At 35.0% G+C, this 13,567-nt stretch overlaps 2 protein-coding genes across 7 annotated transcripts; both read left to right on the top strand.

Moving 5' to 3' along the window:
* The first annotated feature begins 209 nt into the window (after positions 1-209).
* Positions 210-6,377, top strand: LOC112803130 (KH domain-containing protein At5g56140). Its single transcript, XM_025846624.2, has 7 exons — positions 210-554; positions 1,071-1,156; positions 3,701-3,846; positions 4,570-4,689; positions 4,766-4,882; positions 5,521-5,664; positions 5,755-6,377. The coding sequence occupies exons 1-7, from the start codon at positions 424-426 to the stop codon at positions 5,902-5,904; spliced, it is 894 nt and encodes a 297-aa protein (XP_025702409.1). The 5' UTR covers positions 210-423; the 3' UTR covers positions 5,905-6,377.
* A 1,855-nt stretch (positions 6,378-8,232) lies between these two features.
* On the top strand, positions 8,233-13,476 carry LOC112803128 (phosphatidylinositol/phosphatidylcholine transfer protein SFH13). Of its 6 annotated transcripts, none has more exons than XM_025846621.2 (15): positions 8,233-8,428; positions 9,367-9,475; positions 9,584-9,887; positions 10,066-10,165; positions 10,450-10,716; positions 10,982-11,059; positions 11,142-11,246; positions 11,335-11,384; positions 11,472-11,571; positions 11,690-11,779; positions 11,895-12,008; positions 12,140-12,293; positions 12,461-12,831; positions 12,907-12,981; positions 13,116-13,476. In XM_025846621.2, exons 2-15 carry the CDS (start codon positions 9,469-9,471, stop codon positions 13,131-13,133), a joined length of 1,833 nt encoding a protein of 610 aa, XP_025702406.1. In that variant the 5' UTR covers positions 8,233-8,428; positions 9,367-9,468; the 3' UTR covers positions 13,134-13,476. The 6 variants fall into 6 exon arrangements, with proteins under 6 accessions (XP_025702406.1, XP_025702405.1, XP_025702407.1 ...); XM_025846620.2 differs by having other exon boundaries at positions 13,113-13,476; XM_025846622.3 differs by having other exon boundaries at positions 8,283-8,428; positions 9,584-9,989; positions 13,113-13,476.
* The last annotated feature ends 91 nt before the right edge of the window (positions 13,477-13,567 follow it).

Raw genomic sequence — 13,567 nt, 5'->3', positions numbered from 1 at the left:
TATTATATTCCAAGCATTAGTGATGATATGGAATTATGGATATTCAACGAGTTACTAATTAACTTGCCTGAAAAGGTCAGTTGTAAAATTTAATTGTTTTTTTAATTTTTAGATTGTTCGAGTGAAAAACCTTAATAATAATTGCACCGACGAAGGGGTAGCAGGACAGGACGTCTACATGGGGCGGGCCCCATCCTCCCAATCGTATTCACATTCATTAATCACAACTTACTTACTTACCCTTCCTTCTTTCCCTTCTTTCTGTACCATACACTACCATTCTTCATCTTCTCCTTCTTCTTCTTCTTCTCTCTCTTAACACTATTAACGCCCACACACACCAACCACGCCATCGCAAACCCTTTCCTTCCTTCTTTCATACTTAGGCTTAGTCGGCGGTGCCCGCCTCACTCGCTCACACACATGTCGTCCTCCGGCGCCGGCAGGTACATGGCCTTCCCTCCGTCGCCGTCGCCCTCCCCCTCAGCCCCTCACTCCCCTCACATCTCCGGTCTCCGCTCTCCTGCTTCCTCCGCCCTCCTCGAGCACGACAAGTATTCTCTCGATCTCACTTCTTCCCTCCCTCGTCCACTAATTTTCTACTTTCGAGCTTCCTTTTTTGTTCTTATTACTATTCTTCCTCTACCCTTAAGTTCTCTAGTTATAGCTGTAACTGTAACTGGATTTCGTGCTTTTCATATCCTGTTATTGCTCATGCCTTTTAAATCACCTGATCCAGTGGTTGACTCAATTTTATCCACAGAACATGCCCCATCTTGATAATTACAGCATTCATTCAATATTGTTACTTGTTAGCCCTACCTGCAGTGGTTTTGTTTTTCCTGTGAATTTGAGTCCATTTGCTCACTGGATACTTTTAACAACCCGATCTTGTTTCTTACACTACTGGAACATGACTTGACCATCCTTCACTTTCTTGTAGTTTTTCCAACTTCATCTTCTGCTAAACAAATTGTCAACTTACATATGGATTTTGGATCTTGAAAATAAACTTGTTTTTATGATAAATAATGTCTTGATATCATCGGATGTTTTCCTTTTATTTTCAGATATCTCACTGAGTTATTGGGAGAACGTCACAAGATCAGTCCATTCATGGCTGTGCTTCCACACAGCTATCGATTGTTAAACCAAGGTCAGATCCCTTTCTAGATTATTATACATTATATTGTTGTTATTGTCAGTGCTGTAAGTAAGCTCTTAATCACGCCTTTCCCCTTTTTTTTCATAGTCTTTGCATAAATCAGATCTGCATTTTTGCTGATAACCCCTTTTTTCAGCGTTTAACTACTTGTGTTGAATCCCGGGAAGTGTATGAGGCTCAGCACCTTTGCTTTGAGCAAATCTAAGTTTGAATATTTTATAACTAAATCATTATTTTATCAGTTTTTTCTTTATAATGTTTTTAAGCTTCAGCCATGATACACTTTACAGATGAAGTTAAAGACATAGATGTATTTCTTCTATAAACTGTTACAAAGATATACTTTATGGCAACGAAGCATAATCTTTTCTACAACAGATTAGCATTTTCTTTGGCATAATATGTCGGAAGGTATTTTAAATTTGTATTCAATGGAATAAGTTATTCTAAGATCTTCAATTATACACCAACGAATTTCATTCCAAAGTAAATAATTTGGTCTTACCTGGCTGGAGGATGGTTGTAAAAGACTTGCAGTAGTAGATTCTGTAAATTTATTAATGGGAGTTACAGAGATAATAGAGGTTCTAGAACTACACTGAAGTATATGTGTGTTCACAATTGCATATTCAGATATTTATTAATTTGAGTAAATACCCAAATTAGTCCCTAAGGAATTTCAGATCGGACACTTTGGTCTCCCAACAACTAAAATTTCTTGAGAATTACTCCTGTTGGACAAACTGGTCTTTTCGTTGTTTTCAATCAAATTTTTAATATGCATGTTAGGCAAATAAGTCGCTAACTTTTATTATAATACAAATAGGTCCCAAAAAATATCACTATAAGATGAATTAGTCTCCTTTAAAAATGACGAAGAGACCAATTTGTCTGACGGGGGTAATTCTTGAAGACTTCTAGAAAATAAAATTTATTGGAGACCAAAGCGTCCGATTTAAAATTCCTTAAGGATCAGTTTGGGTGTTTATTTTATTAATTTTTGTATTACCTCATAAAGTTTGCTGAGATAGGAGAAGTATGGAAAGACATGAGAGTGTAGCATACATATGAAGTGTGAAAGAGCTATATGAAGGATTTATTGGCAATGATTGACTTGTTTAATACTGACCACTTTTTTTTTTTTAAAATTTCCAATGGGGAGTTGACTTTTTCTTTTGTGTGGGAATGTTTGTAATTTTTTTCTAAAATTTTTTGGGTTTTTTTTTTTTGGGGGGGGGGGGGGGGGATGGATTGTTTGCTGTTAGAATAGAATACATTAGTTTCTTGTTGCCTTCATGTGACACAGAAGAAGAACTGATATGCAGTTCCCCAGAATGCAATTTGGTAGGAAAGGTTAGGAAGTTTAGTTGAATACGTTGGGAAGCTGGGTCCGATGTAGCTTCTATTCTGATTTATTAATATGATTTGATGGGAAACCTGTATTCGCTGCTTTGGGACTTTTAGCACTTAATAAACCAGAATCTTAACCATTTGTTGCATTAGGTTTAGTTTAGTTAATTCATAGTAAAAAGATTCAAAAGACTTGGACCAAAATATGAGGCTGGAAGTCTGGAGCCATTATATTTATTGCCCTGGATCTATCATGTGTGTTGCTTTCTTGAGCTCAATTGGAAGTATAGGTTATTAATATTTTCCATGCATATAGTTTAGCCGTTTCTGTTTATGTATGAATTGCCTTACATTCAAAGAAGAAGAAATTTTGTATAATTCCTACTGAAGTGATTCAATATGTGCAAGAATTAAGGCTGTTAAACATCTTGGCAAGTGTTCATACTTAACATTTAACCACTAATCCCTTCTGTTATTATGGGTTTGTTATGATGGAGAAGATTTGAGGAAAATGGAGGAAACAAGGTCAAGTTAACATTTTTGTTTGGGGAATTTTTTAAAATGTGAAGAAACTGATAGATTACCTTTTAAAGCTTTATTGTAAGTTCTAACAAAACTTCTAGGGTTCCTGTAATTTGGATAATTTTGCACATCCACAGCTACAAGGAAAATTTTTCAAGTCCTATTCTACGTGCTTTCCATCCTGTTCATTTCATCTCTTCATTCATCTCCTTCCCCTCCTCAATTCCAATCACACCATTTGTTAGATCTCATGTTTATTATATACTTTTTTGACAACATAGATTTCACTTATCTGTTGGGTTAGTGTGTTCTTATTTGGTTATCATGAAGTTTAGTTTGTAGGGTTGTATTTATTCATTATTAATTATGTTATTTCCTCTAAGATATCAGCATAAGGAACAGTTTTGAGCCACTTGTTTAATATCTGTTATTCTGTTTACTAACATAAACTTTTATTGAAGCGTCTTTTCTTCTAGTGTTCAATATCTGTTTTGTTTAATATCAGCAAGATGACACTTGACTGCATGGTTTACTAACCTAATATTTCTTGTGCACTGACTCAGAAAACATCCGTGTTGTCTATCGATTATGTAGTGGCTGCTAACTTGTTAACAAATGCTGACTGGTACATCTTATTCTTGAAAATTGACATTTTTGGAGCAGAAATTTTGCGTGTAACCACACTATTCGGGAATGCATCAGTTTTAGGTCAAAGTGGGCTTGAACATGCTAGCCCCCTGGCTACCGGAGGAATATTTTCAAATGGAGGTGCCGATGTGAATGGATGGGCATCACGATTTCAATCAGAAGTATGGATACTAACCATTAACATAACTTCATTTCCATCTAATTCTGTATTTTAGAAGTATTTCTGACACAATTCTTACATCTGATGCTAACTCTTGACATTTGTTCGAGTTATTGTAGCTCTATTTGTCTGTGACAGGTAGTGCAAAGCTAACATCAAGCTCTGACAATAATCTATAGCTTAGCTTCTGTTTCCTAAATCCTGCTAATGGATCTATATGTCTACTTTTTGCATTAACATAAATCAGATGTCAATACTCGTCACCATTTAGAGTTTCCTGCAAATGACAGATATGATGAACAGTTTCATCTGGATAAATATGAACATTTTAACATGGTTATCTTGATTGTGTTGTGTAGAATGCTAACACTAGCTACTTAAGGTGTTTGCCTCTTGTGTGGAAACAGTAAGTTATGAGGTTTGAGGAGATCACTTATCAGATATTTTGCTGAAATGGTTCATTATCCTGATGTCTCATGATGTGTTCAGTTTTATTTCCGGATTTAATTTAACATCTTATATTTTCCAACACACTGATCCTTTTTATTGATGTAGTTGCTATATATTTGCATTTTTTTCTTGTTATGGCTATTGTTAGACTGATAGTTACTCTTCACGTGTATATTTTTCTCTGGCGCAGTAGTAAATTTAATGTTAATCTGCATGGCAATGAAAGTCCTGCAAAATTTGTGTCTGTGTTTGACATCTGGATTGAATCATGCAGATGCCAAGCTTGTTACAGTCTTCATCAACACAGAACTGGCTGAGTCCACAAGGTGGCTCATCTGGTATTATTGTTAAAAAGACGGTCAGAGTTGATATTCCTGTGGACGCATATCCAAATGTATCTCCCCGCTCCAATGTATATTTGAAATTTTTTTGTTTGTTTAACATTTGATATTGACTTAAGCATTTTGCAGTTTAACTTTGTTGGTCGCCTCCTAGGGCCTAGAGGAAACTCCTTAAAACGCGTAGAAGCAAGTACAGAGTGTCGTGTCTTGATCAGAGGCCGAGGTAGCATTAAGGATCCAACCAGGGTAAGAAGAATCATTTCGTTGTTTTGTAATACATGATTCTTTATTCCATTATTTCTTATAAAGGAAATACATTATAGTTCATCTACGATAGTATTATTGCACGATATTTGAGCTGTGGAGAAGATATTTTTGTTGTATTTTTATCAAATCCAAGTGTCCACTGACACCTGATTGACATTTCCTAAAAAAATTTTAAATCTGACACTTTGATCCTCAACAAATTTTATTACTTTAGAGGTCCTCGAGATGGATTGATCCTCCTATAAGGAGGACTAATTTGTCTTATGAAGGTATTTGTTGGGGATCTAATTGTCTTATAGTAAATTTTGTTAAGGATTTATTTGTCTAATACACCTATGAAAAATTTTATTGAAAGTGATAGAGGGACCAATCTGTATGACATATGTAATTCTCAGGGACTTCCAAAGTAATAAAAATTCATTGAGGATCAAAATATATGATTTGAAATTCATTAGGGACTAATTTGGGTATATACTCAAATTATTATAATATTTTGTATAATTCTATTCCTGTGTTATCTGGATGTGTGTGACATATATACTTCCTTCTACTTCCTTCTGGTATCCGATGAACCCAGTAATCTAATGTTGATGCCAGCATTACTTTACATTCTGTAGGAGGAAATGATGAGAGGGAAACCTGGATATGAACATCTGAATGAACCTCTCCATATTCTGGTAGAGGCAGAATTACCAGTCGAAATCATAGATGCTCGCCTGATGCAGGCACGTGAAATACTTGAAGATTTGCTTAAGCCTGTGGTATGTACTTGTTGCTTAAGTCAGCATTGGCAGTAATGCATACCTTTGTTGAGATAGAGTTTTTATTGTTTGAAGTTTTCTACATTTCAGGATGAATCTCAGGATTTCTACAAGAAGCAGCAGCTTCGGGAACTAGCAATGCTCAACGGCACTCTTCGAGAGGAGGGTTCTCCAATGTCTGGTTCTGTTTCACCCTTCCACAACAACCTTGGTATGAAAAGGGCCAAAACCAGGGGGTAATGTGTTCTAAGAGCTTGTGTTAATTTTATACAAGAGCACATAGCATGCTACAGGTATTGCTGTTCAGCGGGTGCCCCGAGCTGCATCACCGTCGGGGCACTGGCACCACAGTGCCAGTTCTAACTTGTTCTATGTGCAGTGTGTTTATATTCCGTTTGAGAGAGGTTTAAGTATGGTAGCACGTAGTAATGGTCCACTTGAGTTTGGTGAATTCGCTATTTTGAGTTGATTAGGCGGTTTGCTTAGATATTCATCAAATGTGTTTTATATATGGCTTATATTTTAAGCTTGCGATGACAGTTTTGGTATGCTGTTGGAATTGTGAGGAAGATACTGTGTCAACTGTCCCCTGCTTGTGAGGCACATAACATAATATCTACTTTAATTCGGGTATGCTATGTATGGGTCATGTATTTGTAATCTCAGCTGTAGATTATCATTGTCAAAATGCATCTCATTTTCTATTGTCCTTACGATTACCATCATTATTACTACCACCTATTTGGGGCCTCCGAGGACGTTTAGCGTGTGTTCTTTTGGTTTTGCTGGGAACCAATTACAAGTTACAACCTCAAGAGCTTCGTTGTTCATTGTTCTCGCCAACAGTATTATACCATATCTACAAATTAAAGGGACTCCTTGAGAGTACCCTGATCTTTTTTTGTTAATGTTAGAAGCAGAAACTCCATCACCAAATGGAACAGAAACAAAAGTGGAAAGGAAATGATTTGGTGAAGATATATAAATAGTTTTATATTATTTATTATATATATATATATATATATATATATATATTTTAAAGACAGTAGGTTATTTTATTTCAAATGAAAGAAAATATTTTATCTAAAATTTAGGACCATGCAAAAAGAAGTGAGGTTTTCATATCCTTCGCTTTAACATTAACGAAACACAGAAAAAAGAATGAAAATAAGAAAAAAACAAAGTAAACTAAGAAGAAAACAAAATTGAAATTAAGTTATTTATTATTTATTATTATTTATTATATTTTTTATGCTATAATCAAATATAAATAATGTATGAATTAATATTATCTGATATGCCTAAATCTTTTTTGTTTAGAAACAATAGGAATAAGTATTAAATTTTAGATTTAGTTATGAAAATTTTGATTTTGTATTTTAACTATTAAGAAACTTTTTTGTTTTTTAAGTTGAATTGAATAATTTCAAAGAATAAAATGATATAAAGAAAGAAAAAGGCAAAGAGGAAAGGTGAGAGGTATGAAGAAGAAGAAAAGGGACACACGGCCACCCCACAAGAAAACGTACGTAAAACAGATGCCACGACACCCCACCCTCTGTTACTGTTCCTAATTCCTAATTTCCTAGGCTTGCTAGATGCTTCTTCTGCTCCAACCTTCATAATTCACATCACTGTCGATGAATAATTAAATACCGGTACTTTACTTATTACTATTTTATATTTTATTATTTTTCAGCTTAGCTTCATGTAATCATAACTAACGCTAATCCATAACCCATTTGCCCACCTTCATGCAGATTCAACTTCACTTGCCATTTTAAGCTACTTAATTTCATGTGGTACAACCAGTATCTTATTGATTTGGATCATCAGCATAAAAATCTCTAAAGCGAAAAATCAAATTAAATCAAATCGATAAACATATATAATCTTATCCTCTAAATTTCATGATAGTTGTTCTATAGAGAACTCTCTCTCTCTCTCTCTCTCTCTCTCTCTCTCTCTATATATATATATATATATATATATATAAACTTAATGTATTTCTATAAATTATTTCATATGTATAATTTTTAATGTCGTTTAATTTATAGGAACAACGAAGATTAAATATCTCTAGTCGGAATATACTTTATATATACTAACAAATAGTGTCTATTGATTTTCATTTTTAATTGCTTTATTAAAAAATAAGAAAGGTTGAATTAAGATGTCATGTGAGTAGTTATTTTCTAGATTAAATTTCTAATTTGAAAAGAAAAGATCAAGGAAAGTTGAATAAAGGAACAAAATTTGAATACCAACAGAGTAACCCATATATATACTGAAAAGAGTGGTATTTCTTTTAACATGATAAAATTATCAATATTTAAAATTTTAAATTTAGTACTAATTACTATTAATTTGAATAACAGACTAGACTTGGCTAAAAGTTATTGAAAGAAATGAGAATTTACTTATATATGAATCTCTTCTATTTTGAGTGTTTGGAAATATCTTTTTGAGGGATGAAAACATCAAACACCTTAATCAATTAAAACATATGGTATAAATATCAGCTTATATTAATATTGTTATTTAATTATTTAAAAAAGAAAAGAGAGAGAAGAAAAGAAAAAGGGGAATAAAGGAATATAGAAAAAGAAAGAGAGAATAATAATAATAATAATAATAATAATAGACATCATAGAAGGAAGCAGATGGATCCATAGTTATAGTCGCATAACAGCGTTAACGTAGCGTGTCACTTGCTCTCTCTCTCTCTCTCTCTCTCTCTCTGTCGAAATCAAATTCCGAAGAGGTACGCATTCGCTTCCACTCTTTCTTTCTGTAATTCCGTCGACGCAAAAACCATATAGATTAGAGGTAGTTGGGGTAGTTTGTATTGTCGGTTATGTTATTTGAAAGAAAAGAAGTGAGATCCGAAGAAAACAAGCATTGGCAAATGCCAAGTGAACTGAACCCAATTCAATGCGTTTATTTTTGGGTAAAGTAGGTGTCAGGTGAACGAGCTATAAATAAATAATAATAATAATAATAATAATTAATATAAATCAAAATAAATAAATTAAATGCTACCGCGGATCCAACCCATGATATTGGATCCTTCTTCTTCGTCTAATCATAACGCTCACATTACAAACTTGACATCCTTCTGGAGCTCACTTCAGCAGCAAGCACCCTTTTTTAACGCCCAAACCAACCCTCTTTCGTTTCTTTCCCAAATCTGTTTGAGGTGGAATTCCCATCTTCGATTCAATAGCTTTTGCTTCTCCTCGCTATGCTGATTCTGTTCTTAGATTTCTACATTTCTTATTGAGCTCAGGCAGCTAAACAACTATTTCAATTTCTCTTTCCTTCATAAACAGTGCCTTTCGCATTCTTTTTTCCTTATTGATAGATTTCCTTCTAGATGTTAGTGGTATTACATCGTGTCAATTTTATGAAGCTGTAAATTTATCCTCTCCTTTTTTTTATTGTTTAAATTTCTCTGTATAAGATTCTTGATGTATCAGTCCTAATCAAATAAACAGCTTGATGAAGTAGTTTATTGTAATTAGAGAATTTTTTAAGGCTTGTGTTCGGTTTCCGCAGTTTAGGCAATATGTAGAGATGTGTGATATGCTGTGGCTTTCAATCCCATAACTTGTTTAGCTGCCTTGATCATATATTAGGAAAATGAAATGTGTTATTATTGTGTATTCTAAATGAAATTCATACATCTGATTTGGTTTGCAGTGATCTCTGGAGCTGGAAATCATGAAAGGGTCTGCTCTGCTACGAATTTGATTTCATCGTTTTAACAGTTAAAACTGTTTTTGGTTTTCTGTTGCGCCAAACATGTCAGGTATGCTATCCTGTCTCTGCTGCTGTCTAATTTTTTATGGTTGTAAAGTGTCGTCATGATATCTAATTTCTAATTAGTCACTCTTGCTTCTAAATTCTTCTGTGAAAGGCTCTGAAGGGCAATGTAGTCATGATGAAATCAGAGAGAGAAGATCAGATGTTGAGTACTTTGAAGATGAAAGGCAGCGGTCTAAAATTGGAACCCTCAAGAAGAAAGCAATGACTGCTTCATCCAAGTTTACTCATTCCCTAAAGAAAAGAGGGAAAAAGAAGATTGATTATAGGGTTCCCGCAGTATCCATTGAGGATGTGCGTGATGCACAAGAGGAGACTGTTGTCCTTGAATTCCGCCAAAAGCTAATTGATAGGGGATCTTTACCTCCCAGGCATGATGATTATCATACATTGTTGAGGTATTTCCTCACTTCATTAAAGTTCTTCCATCGCTCAGTGGACGACTAGCTTAGCTCCCTGTGGCAAATTGTTTCCCAATCATTTCACTTCCTGTTTAAAGGGTACAAAACGTCAATTGTTATAGTTTATTGGAATGTTAACTTTTAACTCACAGGCTCACACTTTACTTCCTGGTAGGTTTTTGAAAGCCAGGGACTTTAACATTGAGAAAACAATCCAGATGTGGGAAGAAATGCTTAATTGGCGCAAGGAATATGGAACTGATACTATACTGGAGGTAATGATAGCAATGTTATGTCTTGCAACCTTAAAAAATAGTTGTTGCTTTAGACTGAATAGTTTAATGGTGTAACAAATAAGTGAATAACACAAATTATGTCTGTTTATCTGATTTCGAACTTCATACTTGGAACTATAAATTTAATTTAGGAAGACTGGGCTACATAGGAACAAATTGCACTCTTTGTAATATCCAAATATTTTATCTTCAGCATGTGTGCTATGCTAGATGATGCTTGATACATATTTTATTTGGCTCTAATGCAATTGTGATCTTTGAAGGATTTTGAATATGAAGAGCTGGAAGAGGTATTACAGTACTATCCTCAGGGGTACCATGGAGTGGATAGGGAGGGTAGGCCAGTTTACATTGAAAGGCTTGGGAAAGCTCATCCAAGCCGCCTGATGCGCATCACCACAATAGATCGATATTTGAAATACCATGTCCAGGAGTTTGAAAGAACTCTACAGGAGAAATTTCCAGCATGTTCTATTGCAGCAAAAAGAAAGATCTCTTCAACGACGACAATATTGGATGTACAAGGCTTGGTATGTTTCATTACACAAAATAATGAAGTGGGATAAATTTTTGCAAATATCTGGATGGGGTATTTCTGTTGATGTTTCTCCTTGTCTGCTTGGTAATTTATGCCGCTTTCAGATAGTAGTAGTTAGTTTATGTGCTTAATGCCTATACCTTAGCATTCTATCAAACATGAGGACAGGTTTCTTCATTTTAGGAACTGCATTGCTTTTATCTGTTGGAAGGTTTGTCTGATCAAAATTGACCTGGCACTTATTATGTATGGTACAGGGAATGAAAAATTTCACCCGAACTGCTGCAAATCTTTTGGCTTCCATGACAAAAATTGACAACAATTACTATCCTGAGGTTTTTGTCCCATCCCTTCCAAAATTAACTTGTATAGTTAGTCCTGTTCCTTTCTGTATAGAACTTTTCATGGAATTTGCAGACACTACATCGAATGTATGTCGTCAATGCTGGTCCGGGGTTTAAGAAGATGCTTTGGCCTGCTGCACAGAAATTTCTTGACTCCAAAACTATTGCGAAAATACAGGTAGAGAATGTAACATCCAGCTAATAGTATATCATATGCACGTCTCCCGCATTGCCACTGATTTTATGTTAATTTCTAAAATTTTCAGATTCTTGAACCCAAGGCTTTGTCTAAATTACTTGAAGTCATCGACTCTAGGTATATATCTGTGCCTTCGTCACACTCACTTCATTTAAGTTCTATTAATTTTTAATTAATTTGGAATTTATAAATGAATTTGTACAGTCAGTTGCCAGACTTTTTGGGTGGCTCATGCACATGTCCTAATGAAGGTGGATGTCTTAGGTCTAACAAGGGTCCTTGGAGTGATCCTGATATAATGAAGGTAATGTTTCCTTTTATATATATAGTTTTAGTCCCTAATTGTGAGCTCTTGAAAATGTATCATGGTTTAGAATTACGGAGATAGTATTTGGCAACTAATGTACGTATTCTGATTTTAGCTTGTACATAACGAGGATGCAACATTTGTGAGGCAAACCAGCCGAGCATCCAATGGACAACAGAAATATTTTCTATTGCACCCACTGAAGGCAAGTGCAGTCTTCTTGACATGCAAAGTTGGGAATATGACTTTTTAACGTCAACTACTTCACATATAACTTAGTATTATTATATGGTTTTTGAATTCTTTTACTCAACTTCCAGGGACGATGCAGTGATATGTCAACAGCAGAATCAGGATCTGATATTGATGGTTACTCCTCTCCCCTTAGACAAAGGAGCTGTCCTTATCCTTGTTTACCCCCGGTTCATGAAGAGGTCAGTTTTGAAGCCTCATCTTCTGGTTTATTTTGAAATTACCAATTATGTTTCTTATCTTCACAGATTTCATGGATGTTATCTATGCTTATACGTCTTGAGCTCACCATCTTTCCTATGACAATGTGTAGGTCAGGACATCAGATCTCAATGGATACTATAGCTGTGATGATAGCGCTCTTTCACCTGATAAAATGATAGAAAGTGACCAATCTCCCCCCACATTAGAGCAGTCATTGCGAACTGCTGATATGGGGAATGTTGATAGTATGACAAAATCAGAAGGTATGATCATGCTGTGTGGAACCCTACTTGCACACCTTTATATTTGGATGGGGAAGTTGGAAAACTCCTGATGGCTATTATTCATGATAGGTTTAATTGATATCACTGACTAGTGTTTCAGCATGTCTTAATGTTCTGAAATCTCACTAATTTTGTTTTGTTGTCAGATACTTGGTTTAGCATAGTTAAGGAAAAAGTAGAGAGAACAAATTTCATGTACGTGTCAACAATGCTGACATCTTTCTTTGAAAGACTTATTGCATTCTTCTGTAGTTTAAGATTTGAATTTTGGAGGCCACAGAACATTGTTCACCCATCAATTACTGTGGAGCATAATATTAACAATTCAGCAGTTGTTGAAGCATCTTCTGAAAGAGAACATGTTCTTCCTTGTGAACGACGTCTTCAGAGACTAGAAAAAGTATTCGAGGAACTTAACAAGAAACCTGATAGTATGCCTGCCGAGAAGGAGCAAATGCTCATGCAATCCTTTGATAGGATCAAGTGTGTTGAGTTTGACCTTGAGAAGACCAAGAGGGTATACTTTGGCCGTCATCTAGAACTTTTGTTTATCACAGATTGTACGTTGTTTAAAATCCTGGTTTTACTGCAGGTGCTACATGCTGCGGTGATGAAGCAGCTTGAAATATCCGAGTTGCTGGAGAACATGCAGAAGTCAAGGTGTCGGGTAAGTTGGTTCTTTGGGTTTTCCGATTATTTTGTTCTCTGCCTCGAGTAAATGGTTGCAAACAAGAGGATCCTAGTGATCTCTTGATGATTTCACATACTTGTATTAATGATATACGGTTATTATTGCAGCAGAGGCGGCTATTCTGTTGAACCAGGATCCTGTCTTTGGCACCACACCAATTGAAGACTTGGTCAGGCAAATGGATACACACTTTGGCATTTTGGTCTAAACATGCTGGGACACAGTCCACTTTGTTTTATAAATATATAATGTAGATTTACTCATAAATCTTTTTTCCCTTTTGGTGGGGGTCAATTTTCACAGTAAATACTTAAATAGATGACAGAATTTGTAGTTACGCAGGGACAAGATGTTTAACTCAGTTTTAGACACTACTACAGAGAATGATGGATGACATTAAAGTTCACATTACAGGAAATTCGGAAGGAAAAAATGAAATGAAAAATAAAAAAGAAAAATTCCCTCCTCTCATCCTTTATTATCATTCCCCAATTTCAAACAATTTGTACTGAGTTATGCCATTAATTTTAGGAGAGAAAAGAGAGAGAGAGAGAGAGAGAGA

This window comes from Arachis hypogaea, chromosome 5 (assembly GCF_003086295.3).
Source record: "Arachis hypogaea cultivar Tifrunner chromosome 5, arahy.Tifrunner.gnm2.J5K5, whole genome shotgun sequence".
NCBI lineage: Eukaryota > Viridiplantae > Streptophyta > Magnoliopsida > Fabales > Fabaceae > Arachis > Arachis hypogaea.
The sequence above is the reverse complement of the archived record's forward strand: the minus strand, read 5'-3'. Positions and strand labels throughout refer to the sequence as shown.

Bases quoted from the DNA above. Each gene is read 5' to 3' on its own strand.
- LOC112803130 (XM_025846624.2), top strand. From the start codon at position 424: ATGTCGTCCTCCGGCGCCGGCAGGTACATGGCCTTCCCTCCGTCGCCG. The intron at 555-1,070 runs GTATTCTCTCGA...TTTTATTTTCAG, and splicing joins GCCCTCCTCGAGCACGACAA to ATATCTCACTGAGTTATTGG. The intron at 3,847-4,569 runs GTATGGATACTA...TGAATCATGCAG, and splicing joins CATCACGATTTCAATCAGAA to ATGCCAAGCTTGTTACAGTC.
- LOC112803128 (XM_025846620.2), top strand. The intron at 11,247-11,334 runs GTAGAGAATGTA...TAAAATTTTCAG, and splicing joins AAACTATTGCGAAAATACAG to ATTCTTGAACCCAAGGCTTT. The intron at 11,385-11,471 runs GTATATATCTGT...GAATTTGTACAG, and splicing joins CTTGAAGTCATCGACTCTAG to TCAGTTGCCAGACTTTTTGG.